The sequence below is a fragment of the Prunus dulcis genome, chromosome 7, assembly GCF_902201215.1.
Source record: "Prunus dulcis chromosome 7, ALMONDv2, whole genome shotgun sequence".
In the NCBI taxonomy this organism is placed as follows: domain Eukaryota; kingdom Viridiplantae; phylum Streptophyta; class Magnoliopsida; order Rosales; family Rosaceae; genus Prunus; species Prunus dulcis.
Genome location: NC_047656.1, coordinates 7513848 through 7533201, shown reverse-complemented (window position 1 = coordinate 7533201; position 19354 = coordinate 7513848). Strand labels below are relative to the sequence as shown.

General features: G+C 36.2%; 2 protein-coding genes and 1 pseudogene across 2 annotated transcripts; all 3 read right to left on the bottom strand.

The window, feature by feature from the left end:
- Nucleotides 1-1135: 1135 nt before the first annotated feature.
- Nucleotides 1136-2170, bottom strand: LOC117634886 (glucan endo-1,3-beta-glucosidase, basic isoform-like). Its single transcript, XM_034369160.1, has one exon. The coding sequence runs from the start codon at nt 2153-2155 to the stop codon at nt 1238-1240; it is 918 nt and encodes a 305-aa protein (XP_034225051.1). The 5' UTR covers nt 2156-2170; the 3' UTR covers nt 1136-1237.
- A 1154-nt stretch (nt 2171-3324) lies between these two features.
- LOC117634341 (glucan endo-1,3-beta-glucosidase, basic isoform-like) lies at nt 3325-5331 on the bottom strand. Its single transcript, XM_034368412.1, has 2 exons — nt 5191-5331; nt 3325-4407 (listed from the first exon to the last, which is right to left on the bottom strand). Exons 1-2 carry the CDS (start codon nt 5282-5284, stop codon nt 3470-3472), a joined length of 1032 nt encoding a protein of 343 aa, XP_034224303.1. The 5' UTR covers nt 5285-5331; the 3' UTR covers nt 3325-3469.
- Nucleotides 5332-14163: 8832 nt separating this feature from the next.
- On the bottom strand, nt 14164-15006 carry LOC117635294 (annotated as a pseudogene).
- Nucleotides 15007-19354: the final 4348 nt, after the last annotated feature.

The following is a 19354-nucleotide window of genomic DNA, read 5'->3' as shown; positions in this document are numbered from 1 at the left end:
GCTAATAAAGGGGTGCGTCACACTGTAAGCCATGCCAGGACTGAAGTCATCTACATAATATAGCCCCTCTCTCTTAGTACCACAACCAAGAATCTCTTTAGTATGAATATCCTGAAGCAAACAAAAACTCGAGTAAATGAGTACACAACAATTCAATTGTTTAGTAAGCTAACTAACTGACAAAATTTTATTGGATAAAGACGGAACTAGTAAAGTATTAGACAGTGAGAGAGAGCAAGAGAGTGCAACAGTGCCAGCCTCTGTCACATGATAATAACTCCATTGGTGTTAGCAATACAAGTTCGTCGAGGTTGGGTAGCATTCAGAAAATCATCAAGATCAAACGTTATATGATCAGTTGCACAGGAATCAATTATCCAACTCGTGGAATCACTTTTATCCGAAGTATGGAATCCATAACCAGTATCATTACGGGTTGTATCGTGTTTTGTTCGATCTTTGAGAGTGGCCCACCAGTCAGGGTAGCCATGCAATTTAAAATAAGTCTCATGAGGGTGTCTTAGATCACCACAATATGCGCAATCACGTCCATGTGTCGGGGTCATTAGTTGGGAAGGCATAATTTGTGCAGTGAAAAGATGCATATGATACAAGTTTAGTAGGAATCTGGATCAGGATCTGAAAATGAGTCAGGGTTGGAAACTAGAGTAAGCAATTCGAAGATCGCCGCTCTGATACCATGCTAAAATACGAGAACTATGAGAAAATATATGTTTGTGGGAATTTTTTGTGTATTCTTCTCCTTATAGGAGGTCATATTTATAATACAATGAAACCTGAATGGGCAAGTAAATAATAAATTCTTATTTCTATTTACAATAGGAAATCAAGAATTAAAGTAAATCAAATATAATTATAATAGGGATCCTTGGTGTGTAAGGAAAGAAAGTCAATAGTTCACAAGTCATGCCAATAAAAAATACAACTAAATTAAGACTTAGTTCGTTTCTATTGAAGTAATTAAAAATGAATTTGCATATGCAAGTAGCAACTAAACCCAAAGATACAATGACAACTGTAAATTGTAATGCGTCAAACTACCAAAGAAGGCATATACAATTATAATTCGTACAATCTCTTATTAAGACTATTTGCTCTTTATGAGCTTTTTTTTTTTGGTACAAGGGTGCTCGTGACCACACACACACACACAAATAACTTTGCAGGTAACTTTGCAATCTTTTATTGGCAACCACAACATCCCTTTTAGTGCTAATCAATTGAAACTGATTTGGTATTTAGGCTGTTTTGTTGGGGAGAAGAGCCCCCAATGTTTCTCAAGCTCTGGGGTCTTTCTATTCTCATCAAACATGGCAAAGATGTAAGTTTCTATGGGCCTTCCTGGCCTCCTTGGAGTCCCTTCCTTCACATGTTGAATCAAATTTGATATAAAAGTCCTTGCATTATCAATTGTTGTGGCTGTTCCAGCAGCTGATGGCCAACCAGTCTCTGATATAACAACTTTCAAAGACCCTCCACCAGCCTTCTCAAGCGCAGCATAAACACCATCTAACATGGCATCGAAAAGATTACGATAACCAAAGTTCCCATCTTGTACCACAACTGATGGAGCTGTGAAAAGAGCATAGTCAAGACGAATGTCTTGAGTGTTGCCACTGTAAGCAAAATAAGGGTACAAGTTAACAAGCAATGGCGATTGGTGGCTCACTAGGAAGCGGATGATGGGATATAAAAGGGCGTTATATTCAGACTTGAATGAGCCTATCGAAGGAGGAAAGGTCTCTCCAAGTACTCCGGTGTCGATGGCTGTCGAAACTTTAATTTTCTTTGCAAGACCAGCAAGAGAAATTGCCTCTTGAATATTTCGCATGGCTGGGACGAGAAACTGTGCAAAGGAGTCTGAAGGCTTGACTTCATTTCCTACCGCAATGTACTTGAATTTCACATTGGCATAGTTTCTCACATTGTTTTGGACCCATGCATTTGCGTTGGCTTGGCTTAAGGCAATGTATTGAAGGTTTTCATTTGGTACGCCTAGCAAGAGCTTGATATTGGAGCCTCGAAGGGCTTCTAGAGCGGCTGGGTTTGGATCATAAAGTCGCATTCTTGGGATGTTATTTGTCTTGTAGAGGGCAACAACTTCTGCTTGGGGTGGTAGGTCATCGCCAACCATTCCATTACATACACCAATGGAGCACCTACATTGAAAAAGGAATTAATATTGCTTACATGTGAGATTGATTAGAAATGCGTGGTTTGTTGCATGGAACAGTTTGGTCCTTATCTTTAAAATAGACACACACAAAAATGTCGTAATTTGCTGTGCATTGGCTTTCGTTAATCACGAGTTGGATGAATGATACGCTAGAAAAACAAAAGCTAAATTGGCAGTTAGATTGACAGAGGTGCCAATTATATATGCATACCTGTTTAGTTGAACTTTCACCATGAGGCCGAGCCTGCCTCCGGGTAGTTTTGTTTTCTTGTTCTCCTTGTCCTTTTCTTATTTTCATTTAATAAGCTTAAATTAAATGTGTTTTTATTCTTTTAACCTAAAGTTTCTTAAGAGACAAACAGAAAATACGTGACAAGACGAGAATATATTGAGAGATATGAGGTGGCAAAGGAGGGACGAACATTGCTCTCACGTACGTACCTTATGAGACAAGAAAACCACATAAATCCCTTTCGTCGATTTTTCGACCAAATATTGATGATTTTATATATATAAAAATTTTGTCGATTTTGCATATGCAATCATTGAGGTTAATTTTTTCATTTGCGTAATTTTTTTAAATAAAATTATCAATTTTTGGACAAACAAGAAAATGGGTTTTGTGAAAATAATCTAAAACTTCAAGGGGTGTTCATGTAATTTTCAAAACCTTAAGGAGTTTTGTCAAAAGACAAAAAACCTCAAGGGTGTTAATGTAAATATCTTATATTGTAATTGTAAATAAGAAAGTCCAAGTAAACCTAACAAGGACAAGTCAACTATACAAGATGGGGCAATATAGCGAAAGTTGAATGGGAGTTAATGGAGTAGCCCTTATCAAGTGTAATATAGGTGGGAGAGAAGTCAGGGAAGTATTAAGCATATTCCTTTATGAAATAACCCACTGACATCTATATCTCAACCTAAGTAATGTCTTTTTTTATACCAGTAATATTCTACATTAATTTATTCTAAATTATGGGAAGAAGGATTTGAATTCGAGGCAAAGTGGGGAGCCCTTTCTCTAAGCCAATTTGGCTAAGTTCATATCTGCAATTTGTCTTTAACATGCTCTTAACATAATGAAATTATAATGAAATTTGTAATGCATCAATATTGCCAATAAATGACTTTTAAGTTACGGTATTTTTATAAGATTATTTGCTCTATGTGAGCATTATTTGGGTACATGTGATGTGATACATGACAGCCTATTTATTGTAGTTATATGGGTGGTTAGATTGCTAACCACAACTACACTTGCCTAGCTACTCAGTTGAAATTGATTGGGTATTTCGGCTGTTTGCTTGGTGAAAACAGCCCCCAATGTTTCTCCAACTCAGGGTTCTTTCTGTTCTCATCAAACATGGCAAAGATGTAGGTTTCTATCGCCCTTCCGGGCTTCCTTGGAGTCCCTCCCTTCACATGTTGAATCAGATTTGCGTTATAAGTCCTTGCATTATCAATTGTTGTTGCCGTTCCACCAGCTGATGGCCAACCACTTTCGGATATGACAATTTCCAAAGACCCTCCGCCCGCCTTCTCAAGAGCTGCATAAACAGCGTCCAAAATGGCATCGAAAAGATTACGATAGCCACGTTGGCCATCTTGTACCACAACTGATGGAGCTGTGAAAAGAGCATAATCTAGACGAATGTCGCGAGTGTTGCTGCTGTAGCTGAAATACGGGTACAAATTAACCAGCAACGGCGATCTGTTGTTCACTAGGAAGCGGATGATGGGGCTCAAAAGTGCTCCATATTCGGACTTGAACTCTCCCTTCGATGGAGGAAAGGAATTTCCAAGCACTCCAGTGTCTACGGCAGTGGAGACTTTAATTCCCAAACCAGCACTAGAAATTGCTTTCTGAATGTTTTGCATGGCCGGGACAAGAAATTGTGCATAGGAGTCTGAAGGCTTGACTTCATTTCCTACCGCAATGTATTTGAATCTTACATTGCCATAGTTTCTCACATTGTTTTGGACCCAAGTATTTGCATTGGCCTGGCTTGAGGCTAGGCTTTGAAGGTTGTCATTTGGAACGCCTAACATGAGCTCAATATTAGAGCCTCTAAGGGCTGCTAGAGCAGCTTGGTTTGGATCGTACAGTCGCATTCTTCCGATGTTATTTTGCTTGTACAGAGCAATAACTTCTGATGGGGGTGGTAAACGATCTCCAAGCATTCCATAACATACACCAATCTGGGCTTCTGCAATATTGAAGAAATTATAATGAGGTTTTATGATCCTGGTGAAAAGTTCACTAGATTTATACAATATAATTTGTCGCTAAAATGATCATGAAAAGGCCTATTTACACCAATGTCCCTTGAAACTACGGTCAAATCTCACATTACTCTCTGAAATTCAAAGTAGCTCACTTACTCCGCTTGACCGTATTTTGGTGGCCTAGTTTGTCCCCCAACATAAACTCCGTCTAAAAATTTGTTAATTTTGACTACGTGACATGGGTGTTTTTGTAATTTCGTACACACGTGGACAAAATAAATAATAAATAATTTTTCAATTGAAAAAAAGTAAAACCCAACAGCATTCTTCCCTTCCCCCGCTTATCAATAACCTTGCACATGAAAATGAAGTTTAAGTAGAAGCTATTAAATTCTGTTTGGCACATTGTTTCCATCCACCCTGACCCAGACATGGAAGCAACAGAGAAGTTCGTTGGAAAAATCAAGTAATTGTGTAAAAGAAAAGTATCAGGCAACAGTTCCCACAGATCTTATAAACATTCAAATTTAAAAACCTTAACAACGATTTACAGTCCTAAGAATAATTAGAGACAAGAAAAAAGAGGAAATATTCTCAAATGTGGGAAAGAAATTAACTTTAAGCAGGATCTATAGTTATAAAAAAAAAAAAAAAAAAAATTGTCAAATACGAGCTCTTATAGGTACTCAAAGCAGGTTAAGAATTATAAAAACTATGTAGCCTTCCAAGCCAAAATAGGGACGAATCTTGTGAGAGATACATACCTGTTGTTTCAAAGCTAGCCATCAGCAGCCCAAGGAGAAATACTATCGAAATCATTGAAGGGCCTCTACCGACTGACGAATTGGATTTAGCCATGATAATAAGGAAAAGATAGATATTCTAAGAAGTATTGCAAGTGTGCCTCTCCATGTTGCCTCTTGCTCTTTAATTTATAGGCATCAGAGAGTGGCCTGCAACGACTAAGAATAGTCAATCCCTTGGTCAAGTGTTTGCTAATTAATCTTTTCCATCATTCTCTAATGCATTTTTGTGCTTAATTTGCATTATATTTCATGAGGGTTGCCTTGTTTAATCATGGCTAAACCCAATAGTCTTTCAATGGCCTCAAATCCAATTTTCCTTTTATACAGGCAATAATGGGACGGACAATTAATCGAATTAATTTAAGAGACCTCGAAGACAGAATAAATACTCTTAACAACTTGAGCTAAAACCCTTACATCTCAAATCCACTTTCATACACTTCAAATATAGTTAATGAACTTGTGGTGGATATATATATAAGACAATTGAAGCCTAGATAGTGGGTGAGTAGGGCCAGACCAGTCTATAGAGGCTGCGATCCGTATTGCTAATACGATTGACTTCCAAATTTTGTGATGTTAATAAAGACAATATAAATTTAATAATGGCATGCGATGAGATGGTATTTGTGCTCATCCTTGACAATTGTATGTGGAAAAATGGGACTCAAAGTTTGGTACATTGCATATATACCGACTCCCACCGGAGACATGATGACACTGTATTAACATCGTTTCACTCAATTATACGATAACATGTCATTCCCCCATCATTTAAACAATAAAAAGTAACTATTAATTTGTTTCGTAAAATGTATAAGCGGTATCTCCTACCGAAATGTAAAACTTGTTATACTTTTAAGGCTAAACAAGAACTAAAACGACGAACAAAGAATAAAGAACACAAACAATTAACGTCCTCTCCAATATTGGAGTACATCCCTAACCAAAGGCTGACCTAACTCCAGCCTAGGGGAACATTTATGAAATATTAAACATGGTCTTATTATTATAGGTTTATTCCTACTCAAATAAATATTAGCCCATTACACCAAATAAATATAGCCCACACATGCATTGTTTTTCTTTTTTTTAATAAATTAATAATAGCCCAATCTAAAAGTAAAGTAAATAATAGCTCAGTACTCTATTTAAAATAAGCCCACTCTTGAAGCATATAGGAAATAATAAACGTCAATCCAATCCAAACCTATATAAATTTGATTAGGAGCATAACTCACGCTAAGGCTCTATCAACTTGAGCTATTCTAATCGTACTGATATTGGGCTACGCCCACATAGAGCAAACATCAAAAAAATTTCTTCTAGCCACCTAAAACGCCATATTTGATGTCACACCCCGGACCGGCTCCGCTGTAGCAGGATATTGTCCGCTTTGGGCCTGGCTACATTCTCACCAGCCCGAACGGTTTTGTTTCTGGGAGCTCACGAAGCAACTTCCCAGGGTGGTCACCCATCCTGGGATTGCTCTAGCCTCCAACTCGCTTAACTTCGGAGTTCCTACGAACCCGAAGCCAGTGAGCTCCCAAAAGGCCTCCCACTATATTGATGCGAGGTGTGCCATATAAGACACATCACCCCCCTCTCCGTTTGGTCGATGTGGGATCTCACAATCCACCCCCCTTAAGGGATCCGACATCCTCGTCGGCACACTCGCACCACACGGCAGAGTGGCTCTGATACCAAATTGTCACACCCCGGACCGGCTCCGCCGTAGCGCGATATTGTCCGCTTTGGGCCTGGCTACATTCTCACCAGCCCGCACGGGTTTGTTTCTGGGAGCTCACGAAGCAACTTCCCAGGGTGGTCACCCATCCTGGGATTTCTCAGGCCTCCCACTATATTGATGTGAGGTGTGCCATATAAGGCACATCACCCCCCTCTCCGTTTGGTCGATGTGGGATCTCACATTTGAACCTTGAGAACCTAGAGGAAATAGCTGTCCTCCTCTAAAAAATTGTACCAACCTATCTTGAGTGGGTTCTTCAATCTTGGTAAGTTATTATTATTATTATTTAATATATATATATATATATTCAAATTTCCAATTTTAATTGTTGTTGTTAAGTTTTTATGATTTAGGGTTTAAGTAAAAACTTTTGGAGATTGTTGATATATGTTTTATTTTTACAACTTGAATTATTTAATTAGCATATATGATTTTTAATGTCTAGTATTTTTGGGGAACTTATTGTATCTTGTTGATAAAGCAAAGGATGCATCTAATAGAGAGCAAATGGCCATTGTTTTAATATTTGTTGATCAGGATAGTTTTGTATGAGAACCTTTTTTTGAGATTGTTTGGTATTTATTTATATTTTGTACTTCTTTGTATTATATTTGCTCGTATTGTAGCTTTGTTTGATTTATAAAATTTTATTTACATTTTTATTTCAAGAGAAAAAAGGCTTATAATATATCTCCTCTATAAAATAAAATAAAAATTTAGCCTACCCCTATAAAAATTCATGGATCTGCCATTGTCCCTATCCATTGGAAGCTTCTTATTAATTACCAAAGAAATACAAGAGAACTCACAAACCCAACAACTCTCAAGTACACAAACAGATGCCTCTCAAACTTATATATACACTGCTCCTAAGGTCATCTTTTATACTAATAGATGACATAGGTTACAACCAAATCCTATTATACATAGGAAACCAAATCCTAGACTAAAACTGTATCCTAATCAAACTAGGAAATTAAGCCAATGTTAGTTTGCGTCCAAGCTAACCCAAAAACCTACAGCCTTCTTTTTTCTATATTGATATCTATTTTAGTTTAGGCACATATTGATTTTGTGCCAATTCCAACAAACTCCACCTTAGTTGAAATCCATACTGAGATATTACACATAGCAGCATCCATTGCTCCATCATATTGCAAGATCTAACTTGCTTCACATGCACTAAATTCAAGCAGTGCTTGAACTTTGTTACACCTACCACCTTAGTTAACATATCAATGGGATTATCTACCGTAGCAATTTTCTTGATACGAATTTCATCTTAAGCTATCACTTCTTGAATAAAGTGATATCTCACATCTATATGTTTGGTCCTCGCATGATGTACCTGATACTTTGCCAAGTAAATGGCACACTGACTATCATAATACACATCCAACTTGTGTTGATTAACACCCAAATCTTCTATCAACCCTAACGTCCAGATTGCTTCCTTAATGGCCTCAGCCATTGCCATATATTCAGCCTCTGTGGTTGATAACGCAACAGTTGGTTGTAATATTGATCTCCAACATATAGGACCTTTTACCATAATAAACACATACCCTATTGTGGACCTTCTTTTATCTTAATCACTAGCAAAATCAGAGTCCACATATCCAATTGAGAACTTTTCAACTCCTTCGCAATTCTTCTCAAAACAAATTCTTGTCTCCCTTGTTCCATGAAGATATCTCAGTATCCATTTAGCGGCCTCCCAGTGCACCTTTCCAGGATTGTCTATCAATCTACTAACATTTCCAACTACATGAGCAATATCGGGGCGAGTGCATACCATAGCATACATCAACCTCCCACACCAAACTAGAATAAGGAACATCTTTCATCTTGATGTTTTCTTCCTCAGTTTTAGGGCATAGTTGAGTACTCAATTTAAAATGAGGAGATAATGGTGTACTTACAGGTTTGGTTTCCTCATTAATTCCAAATTTGTGCAGCAACTTTTCAAGATACTATTTCTCCGATAAATACACCAGCCCCCTCTTCCTATTTCTCGTGATCTCCATCCCCAAAATCTTCCTTGTCTCACCGAGATCTTTCATTTCAAACTCTTTATGCATCTGAGCTTCAGCTTGTTAATCTCAGTGATATCACTATAAGCTATGAGCATATCGTCTACATAAATCAATAAGTAGATATATGTGCATCCTCTCAGTTTCTTATGGTACAACAATGATCATAATGACTCCTTGTATAGCCTTGATCTTTCATAAACTTATCGAATCTCAAGTACTACTGCCTGTGTAATATCTCGACCCAAGTTAATTATTATTTAATTAATTTGTGGAATTTACAATTTTGCCCTTGGGAGGTAAGGTCATTTTGGTCACTTTTTAATCTGGAAGGATTTTAGGAAATTGAGTTGCACTAATGCGTAGAGCTCGTCGATACGAGGTCCTAGACACATAATGGGTCCAAATCAGACTTCTAAATTTCATGATTTTGGTATGTGGAAAATTGAGACTTATTAAGGATTACTTGAATGTCTTGGAACCTACAAACATAGAAGACCAAAAAGACTTGAATCTGCACCACTTGTCTTTGAGGAAGAAAAGTCCAATAAGAAGGTTAAATATACTTATGCAAGTTGTACCAAAACTTTTGTACTTATGCAAGATGACCAATAAAATGTCATCCGAGATATGTATAAATTTTTATTTTTTTTATAGGCGATACTAGTAGATTGAGAATTTGAACACAAGATCTCGAGAATAAAGATAACTGCACTTATTAACATATTGAAAATCTGAACACATGAGTATAAAGGTAACTACACTTGACCACTCAAATTACAAAATACTTGCAAAATTTATAAAGAAAGGTCATAAAAACATCCTCCGACAAATAATGACCCCTTCTAAGAAGCTGCAAATCTTTTGATCAATCATTTAGTAGAAAAGGCAGCAAGCATCACCAAAACGTGTGAGCAGGTGGTCATGAAATAACCACTTGTCGAATTGGACTTGGACATGGGCGGCTTGACTTGATGCCGACTAGGAGACAAATGCAAGTCACGCATCATGCACGCTCAATGGATGCTACTCGGAGATACATTGATAGATGCTAAACTGACCAAAAAAGAACAGTTCTTAGTTTGCATTCAATTAAAAGAAAAAAATACTTAATTCTTTACATGTAAGGAGCTATTTTTCTTTACAAACAAATCAAAGTCTGTAAGGTTTTTGTAATTTTAATAAGTTATTTTTACTTAAAGACATTTTTGTTTCAATGTAAACCGTTCTTAACTTTTATCTTTAATATTTAATTACTTTATCTTTATTAGGTAAGGCCAAGCGTTTATTCTTCTCCTAGCTAGGAGCAAATGCACACATGGTGAACATTTGTATAAAATATTTAAATTTCTTGGATTTGTTAGGCTTATTAGTATTCCCATATCAAAACAAGACCGCAAGAACCGTGTTATAGATGAAATCGAATTGATTTGCAGAGTTCAAATAATGTTTATTGTTCACTTGATATAGAAAAGGACAGGAACTTATTAGTAATCGAGGATTCCATTCACAGTCTTGTGCGTCGGCAAAATTTCACTTCAATAATCCTTAATAATATAGAAAGGGGGAAAAAAAAACAAAAGGAACAATTGCTCAAGAGTTGTAAGGATCAATTTTTGAATGTGACATGAATTTTATAACTTATATGATATATAATATAGAGTTAATTTCAATTTAGTGCCCTGAACTCTTATCTTTAAGGTATGTTTGTCCCCATACTCTCAGTTTTAACGATTATATACCCGCAAGTGTATGAATCTATTGGGATATANGATTTGTAAGTACGGGGTCGAATCCACGAGGAACTGTCAACTTACACAAAGTTCTAGTTTGAGTACGTAAAGACACTTATTTAACACAACCAGTGTTTTCAAAGGCATGCCTTCAAGCTCGTCAGCGCGCGTCGGAGTGAGGCGGTAGGAGATCGCTTAAGGCGATCGATTGTTTCGCAAGCTGCACGTTTAGCGCGGTGAGGCATGGGAAGGCATGATGAGGCACTGCAAGGCCTGGCTAGGGGGACAAGGCGGCGCCAGGAAGAAGAAGAAGAGTTCACGAGAAAGAAGAAAAAGAAAATGCATGAAAATGTTTTTATAGGGTGTAAAACGATGTCGTTTCACTTGCAGCCTTTTTAAAACTTAGGTTCCTTAAATGAAACACACAGTCAGTATTGTTTCTTTCCTTTTTTTCTAATGAAAGTAATATATATTATAAGTTAATAATACGTGTTGTGTATTGTATGTATCAATTGCAGATTCTTTTCTACTTACCTTTTTTTTTTCATTTCTTTCTAAATTAACACATGGACCTATATATTTATATATTGTTTAGTACAACCCTAATTTCTACCTTCATCTAATAATCTCCATTAATTTCAAGAATTTCCTCCTTCGGTATGTAATTCTTCCCAGTTGTAATTTGAAGTTTCTTATAAGTTGAAGCCATAATACATGCATGTTAGGTGTTAATTTTTTTTCTTTTTCTCTTCAATATATTACTTATCTTATTCGTTTATGTGATATAGTAGAAATTTGACGTACATGCATCATACTTGTATCTTAGAAATATTAATGGTGTTGTTTTATGTTTTGGGATTGATTATTATGCTTGAATGACAATTAGTACTTACATTTGATTATATATTTAAAAGACTGTTATGGTTCAATAAGAATTAGTAGTACAATTTAATTGTAGTGTATTATTTATAAAAAATTTATACTAAAATAAATTAATGTTCGAAAGACTTACGCCTCACATAGCGTGACTAAAACGCCTCGCACATACGCCTCGCCTTTCAAAATCTTATACACAACACAAAGGTAAGATACAAATTGGAAACTAGGAATGAGTAAAGAAAAGTAGAAGAAATGAAACAAAACAAAAAAACAAAAATATACACAATCAGGAAATTCAATCACCCCTATATCACTACTAAATCACTTGTTTATCACCTAGTGAACAGTAGCTGACCGGTCGAGTGAACAATGTAGACTAGTCATTTTGAAGCAGAGAGTAACATTGAAAAAAATTGAAAGTAGACCGGTCACATGAACAGTAGTCGACTAGTCGTTTTAGTGCAAAGACGAATTCCCCTGTTTTCAGCTTCGACCTCTGTCTAGTTTTTTACCTATAATTTTCCAACCGTTTATCCAAATTTTTTGCGCTCTTTATATGGTTGGATTCAACATAGAAAAATGAAGAACCCCACATGAACCAAATATAAAAAACAAATACGGAAGTGAGCAGATTTCAGTGGAGAAAACACACACAGAGTAATCATGTTTAGGGCTTCAACCTAAGCCCTAACTATGGGGTTTAGCTCCTTATGTTCATATCAACTACTGAAAGGACCTGACCCAAATTCCACTTTGGAATCCGGGCCGAACCCTGTGCGTGTCCGACACTTGGCAGGTGCCGGGCACAAATGACCAAAAAGCCCTTTTAAACCCAATCCAAAGAATTCCAAGCTCGACTTCTACCGAAAATTCAGCAGAGTCTTCCCTATAAAATGAACATTTCCCAAAAGTTTTCCACCTATAAAATAAGCATAAATATAAACCAACTGCCAGCATGCATTAAATTATAACTGAGAAAACAACAGTATATCATTTTGGCCTCAGGCCTCAACCAACTGAATAAATCATTCTACAAAATAACATTCAAATCACATTCTTAGAACATCCTTGGAACAGTGTTAGATTTCAAAACAACTTAACTGGACTACCTTTTACTACCTGACCTCGTGGCTGCATCTTGTAATACAAGGCTGCCTATACTGAAGGGATCAAGCCACACGTAGTTCTTTCCTCTACTCATATCAGTCACACACTGAATATAAGTATGCTATACATTGAACTCCCTTATCTTAGTTTAAAAATGTCTTACAACTGAAATTACCTAGGCGTACCTCTAATCCTGATCTATCAACCTCATTAATACTGTCAATACCCTCCTCGCAAGCCGGGCTGCAACCCTCGCAGGCCTCGGAGATACCGCTTCTATCTGGACCGCAACCTATGACTAACTATCTATCCTCGTAGGCCGAGCTGCAGTCCCCTCGCTCGCAGATCTAGGAGATACCGCTTCTATCTGAGCCACAACCTATAACTAACTATCTATCCTTGTAGGCCGAGCAGCAACCCTCGCAGGCCTCGAAGATACCGCTTCTATCCGGGCGCAACCTATAACTAACTATCTATCCTCGTAGGCCGAGCTACAGTCCCCGCTCACAGGTCTCGGAGACACCCCTTCTATCCATGCCGCAATCCTCCCTCGCAAATCTATAAGTCCCTAAAGGTATATGCCTAGGACACATGTCCCGTGAGTTTGGTCATCAGCAGGTGGTGATGGCCAAGTGACCACAAAAGAGAACGCGAGAACTTACAACTCAAATTTGGTCAAGCATGTGAAGGGCGGGACTCTGAAGAGACCTGGAAGCCCTGTAGATACTTATATCTTTGCCATGTTTAATGAGGATAAAAAAACAGGGCCGGAGATTGAGAAACGCTGGGGGCTCTTTTCCCCGAACATAACTCCTAAATATTCCATTGATTTCAATTAAGAATGGAATTTAACCATAAATAAAAGATTAATTGCAGCCCAAGAAAGGCAACCGCAAGAGTTTATGCATTTGTCTAGAAATAAATGTCAATACAATGGCATGTTGCAAGGATAGCGGTTTTACCATACCTGAGTACTTTTTATAGCACAAGTTTACGTATTGCAGTATTTTCTCTTAAACGGATTTGAATTCGGAATCTTTTCCAACATTAGGAGAGAAATACAACTAAATTAAGAGCTAGTTCGTTTCTATTGAAGTAATTAAAAATGACTTTGCATATGCAAGTAGCACTAAACCCAAAGATACAATGACAATTGTAAATTGTAATGCGTCAAACTACCAAAGAAGACATATACAATTATAATTCTTACAATCTCTTATTAAGACTATTTGCTCTATATGAGCTTTTTTTTGGGTACAAGGGTGCTTGTGACAAATACATATATATATATATATGTATTTATTTTTTCATTTTTTTTATTTTTATTTATTTTTATTTTTTTTGGGGGGTGGGGGTAGTGGGCTGTGTACAGGTAAGTTTGCAATCATTTATTGGCAACCACAACATCCCTTTTATTGTCACAATAAACTTACCTATAGCTAATCAATTGAAAACTGATTTGGTATTTAGGCTGTTTTGTTGGGGAGCAGAGCCACCAATGTTTCTCAAGCTCTGGGGTCTTTCTATTCTCATCAAACATGGCAAAGATATGAGTTTCTATGTCCCTTCCTTCACATGTTGAATCAAATTTGATATATAAGTCCTTGCATAATCAATTGTTGTGGCTGTTCCAGCAGCTGATGGCCAACCAGTCTCTGATATAACAACTTTCAAAGACCCTCCACCAGCCTTCTCAAGCGCAGCATAAACACCATCTAACATGGCATCGAAAAGATTACGATAACCAAAGTTCCCATCTTGTACCACAACTGATGGAGCTGTGAAAAGAGCATAGTCAAGACGAATGTCTTGAGTGTTGCCACTGTAAGCAAAATAAGGGTACAAGTTAACAAGCAATGGCGATTCGTGGCTCACTAGGAAGTGGATGATGGGATATAAAAGGGCGTTATATTCAGACTTGAATGAGCCTATCGAAGGAGGAAAGGTCTCTCCAAGTACTCCGGTGTCGATGGCTGTCGAAACTTTAATTTTCTATGCAAGACCAGCAAGAGAAATTTCCTTTTGAAGTTTTTGCATGGCTGGGACGAGAAACTGTGCAAAGGAGTCTGAAGTCTTGACTTCATTTCCTACGGCAATGTACTTGAATTTCACATTGGCATATAGTTTCTCACATTTTTTGGAACCATTCATTTGCGTTGGCTTGGCTTGAAGCAATGTATTGAAGGTTTTCATTTGGTACGCCTAGCAAGAGCTTGATATTGGAGCCTCAAAGGGCTTCTAGAGCGGCTGGGTTTGGATCATAAAGTCGCATTCACTAGTAAAAAAAACCCCTTGCGCGACCAAATTTTGCGCGACGAAAAATTATTCGTCGCGCAAAGCCACTTTGCGCGACGAAACTTGAAACTTCGTCGCGCAAAGTCTTGCGCGACCAAATTTTGCGCGACGAAAAATAATTCGTCACCCAAAGTAACTTTGCGCGACAAACTTTTGCGCGACGACAATACATCGTCGCGCAAAGTCTTGCGCGACCAAATTTTGCGCGACGAAAAATAATTCGTCGCCCAAAGTCACTTTGCGCGACAAACTTTTGCGCGACGACAATACATCGTCGCTCAAAGTCTTGCGCTTTTGCGCGACGAAAAATAATTCGTCGCTCACGCGAAGTGACTTTGGGCGACGAAAAATAATTCGTCGCTCAAAGTGACTTTGCGCGACGAAAAGTAAACTTCGTCGCGCAAAGTCCTTATAAAAATAAATAAAATAAAAAAATATTTTTAAAAATTTTTCCATGACGTAATCCAAACATTTTGTCACCTAAACCAATTTATTTTTGTTTTTTATTTTGTATGCATAACACTTAAGAAATTAAGCGGTATATATATTTATTAAGTAACTTTAAATTTATTATTTTAGATCGGATCGGATTTTTATTAGAAAAATATATTCTTGTTGTTCGGATTGGGGTTTTGTTAGAAAATATATATTTTAAATTGACAATCGAATTATTTCATTGTATTCATATCGGGTCAAGGAGTGTAGCAGTAAAAAATCATCAAAATCGGAGTTAAAATAACCGTTAAATCTTGATTTTTCATTATAACCGTCGAAAAGTTTTATCCCCTTACTTGATCTCTGAATGTTTATTTTTTCCGATTTCTGGCTATATGATCTCGAAGTATAAACAAACAAGTTTGATGGTTGGATCGTTGAAACTAGTTTTTTTGAATGCATATGCCATCAAAACAATATATTCACTAACAATTAAGAGTTTATTTATACTTTCGTTAAATATAACATAAGATTTTGTGGTATCCACTAGTGTAAATATTTTAAATTGAAGATCAAATTCAGTCATTGTATTCATATAGGGTCAAGGAGTGTAGCTGTAAAAAATCATCAAAATCGGAGTTAAAATAACCATTAAATCTTGATTTTTCATTTATAACCATCGAAAAGTTTTGTCCCGTTACTTGATCAATGAATGTTTATTTTTTCCGATTTTTGGCGTATATGATCTCGAAGTATAAACAAACAAGTTTGACGGTTGGATCGTTGAAACTAGTTTCGTAGAATGTGTATGCCATCAAAACAATATATTCACTAACAATTAAGAGTTTATTTATATTTTCGTTAAATATAACATAAGATTTTGTGGTATCCACTAGTGTAAATATTTTAAATTGAAGATCAAATTCAGTCATTGTATTCATATAGGTCAAGGAGTGTAGCTGTAAAAAATCATCAAAATCGGAGTTAAAATAACCGTTAAATCATGATTTTTCATTTATAACCGTCGAAGAGTTTTGTCCCGTTACTTGATCTATGAATGTTTATTTTTTCCGATTTTTGGCGTATATGATCTCGAAGTATAAAAAAACAAGTTTGACGGTTGGATCGTTGAAACTAGTTTCGTAGAATGCATATGCCATCAAAACAATATATTCACTAACAATTAAGAGTTTATTTATACTTTCGTTAAATATAACATAACATTTTGTGGTATCCACTAGTGCAAATGTTTTAAATTGAAGATCAAATTCAGTCATTGTATTCATATAGGGTCAAGGAGTGTAGCTGTAAAAAAATCATCAAAATCGGAGTTAAAATAACCGTTAAATCGTGATTTTTCATTTATAACTATCGAAAAGTTTTGTCCCGTTACTAGATCTCTGAATGTTTGTTTTTTGTGATTTTTGGGGTATACGATCTTGAAGTATATACAAACAAGTCTTATGGTTAGATCGTTGAAGTGTGTGTGTGTGTGTGTGTGTGTGTGTATATATATATTTATTTATTAAGTAGCTTTAAATTTATTTATTTTGTACATATAACACTTAAGAAATTGAATAGTATATACATTTATTAAGTAGCTTTCACCTTAATTATATTTTAAATCATAAAATAAAATGTTTTTATTTTTATTATTCATAACAATTATTTTTATAAATATTGTGCTACGAACCAATTTTTCGTCTCTCAAAAGTTTGCGCGACCAACAGTTCGTCGTGCAAAACTCAAAAAATTTGGGCGAGTACCAAAAATGGGACGCGGGTTTTTAAAATTAAAAAAAAAAAACTTTAGACTTTGCGCGACCAATATTTTTTGTCGCTCAAAACTTTGCGCGACCAATATATGTTTTTCGTCGCGCAAAAATTTGGGCGGGTACCAAAAATGGGACGCGGGAATTTTTTTATATAATTTTTTTAGACTTTGCGCGACCAATATGTATTTTTCCTCGGGCAAAAATTTTAAGATTTTGGCGGGTACCAAAAATGGGATGCGGGAATTTTTTTTTTTTAAAAAATAATTTTTTAGACTTTGCGCGACCAATATTACTATATTCGTCGCGCAAAACTTTGGGAGACCAATATGTTTCGTCGCGCAAAACTTTGCGCGACCAATATACATTCTTCGTCGCGCAAAAATTTGGGCGACCAAAAATGGGACGCGGGAATTTTTTTATATAATTATTTTAGACTTTGCGCGACCAATATGTATTTTTCGTCGCACAAAAATTTAAAAATTTTGGCGGGTACCAAAAATGGGATGTGGGAAATTTTTTTTTCAAAAAATAATTTTTAGACTTTGCGCGACCAATATTTCTATATTCGTCGCGCAAAACTTTGCGAGATTAATAATTTTCGTCGCGCAAAACTTTGAGCGACCAACCGTATTTTCGTCGCGCAAAGTGATACGGTTTTTAAAAACCGAAATAACTCCTCCACCATTTTCTCAATTTCTTTCTCTACTCTTACCTCTCCTCTCTCTTTCCCTCTCCCCAAATCCCACCCTTTCTCTCACACTCACTCCTCTCACTTAATCTCTCATCTCTCTCTTCACTATCTCTCACTCTCACTCACTCTCACTCACTCTCTCATCTATCTTTTCACTATCTCTCACTCTCTCATCTCTCTATCACTATCTTATCTAATTCTCTCACTTCTCCCTCTCATTCTCACTCACTCTCAATCTTGCCAAAAGGTATATTCTCTCCAAATTTTAAATTTTTTTTCATTAATATGTGTTTTTGGAGTTAGTTTTGAGTTTGTGTGGGGTTTGGGGTTGAGTAAAGGGGAGAGATTGGAGTTTGGGTTGGATTTGTGGTATAACAATTTTAGGGGAGATTATACATTCTTTTTTTTTGTTGTTGTTGTTATTTGACCATATTTGTTTTTTTTTGTAGGTAATCATTGAGACTTTGATGGCTAAAGTTGAGGATTAGGAAGCTATCAAAACATATTATCCACCACTACCACCACAATATGCTTGTATTAGGATTTTATTATTGTACTTTGTTAATTCATGTGTACATTTTGAATATTATATATATATAAATATTTATTGGATAATTTGATCACTATTTTTCATATGTAATTTTATTTTGAATATGTCAATTTAAATTAAAGTAATTAAAAAAAATCTTACAATTAAATTAAATTTAAAAAGTAAAAATTTGAAAAAATTACTATAATTAAATTAATATCAATTTAAATTAAAGTGATTTAAAAAAAAATCATACAATTAAATTATATTTAAAAAGTAAAAATTTTGAATAAATTAATATTAAAGAAATAATAATAAAAAGTAAAAATTAGTTTATTTTAATTAAAAAAAATTTAAAACACAAAAAAATATTTCGTCGCGCAAATATTTGCGCGACGTTAGTGTTCGTCGCGCAAAACTCTAAAAATGTGGGCGGGTACCAAAAATGGAACGCGGGAATTTTTTATTTTTTTAATTTTTTTGAGACTTTGCACGACCAATGTTTTTTGTCGCGCAAAACTTTGCGAGACGAATATTTTTCGTCGCGCAAACCTTTGCGCGACCAATGTGTTTCGTCGCGCAAACCTTTGCGCGACCAATGTGTTTCGTCGCGCAAAGTTTTGCGGGACCAATATTTTTTCGTCGCGCAAAGTTACTTTGAGCGACCAATATTTTTTCGTCGCGCAAAGTTACTTTTCGCGACCAATATTTTTTCGTCGCGCAAAGTCACTTTGCGCGACCAATGAAAAAACTTGGTCGCGCAAAGTCTTTCTTCACGATCTTTTCGCGACGGATTCTGCGCGACGAAGTTTTTGTCGCGTTAAAATTTGTGCGACTACAATGTATTTTGCGCGACGAAATTAGGTTCGTCGCGCAAAGTGTAAAATGTAGTAGTG

Coding starts and splice junctions, on each gene's coding strand:
- LOC117634341 (XM_034368412.1), bottom strand. CDS start 5,284: ATGGCTAAATCCAATTCGTCAGTCGGTAGAGGCCCTTCAATGATTTCG. Junction 4,408..5,190: donor GGCTAGCTTTGAAACAACAG/GTATGTATCTCT, acceptor TCAATATTGCAG/AAGCCCAGATTGGTGTATGT.
- LOC117634886 (XM_034369160.1), bottom strand. CDS start 2,155: ATGGTTGGCGATGACCTACCACCCCAAGCAGAAGTTGTTGCCCTCTAC.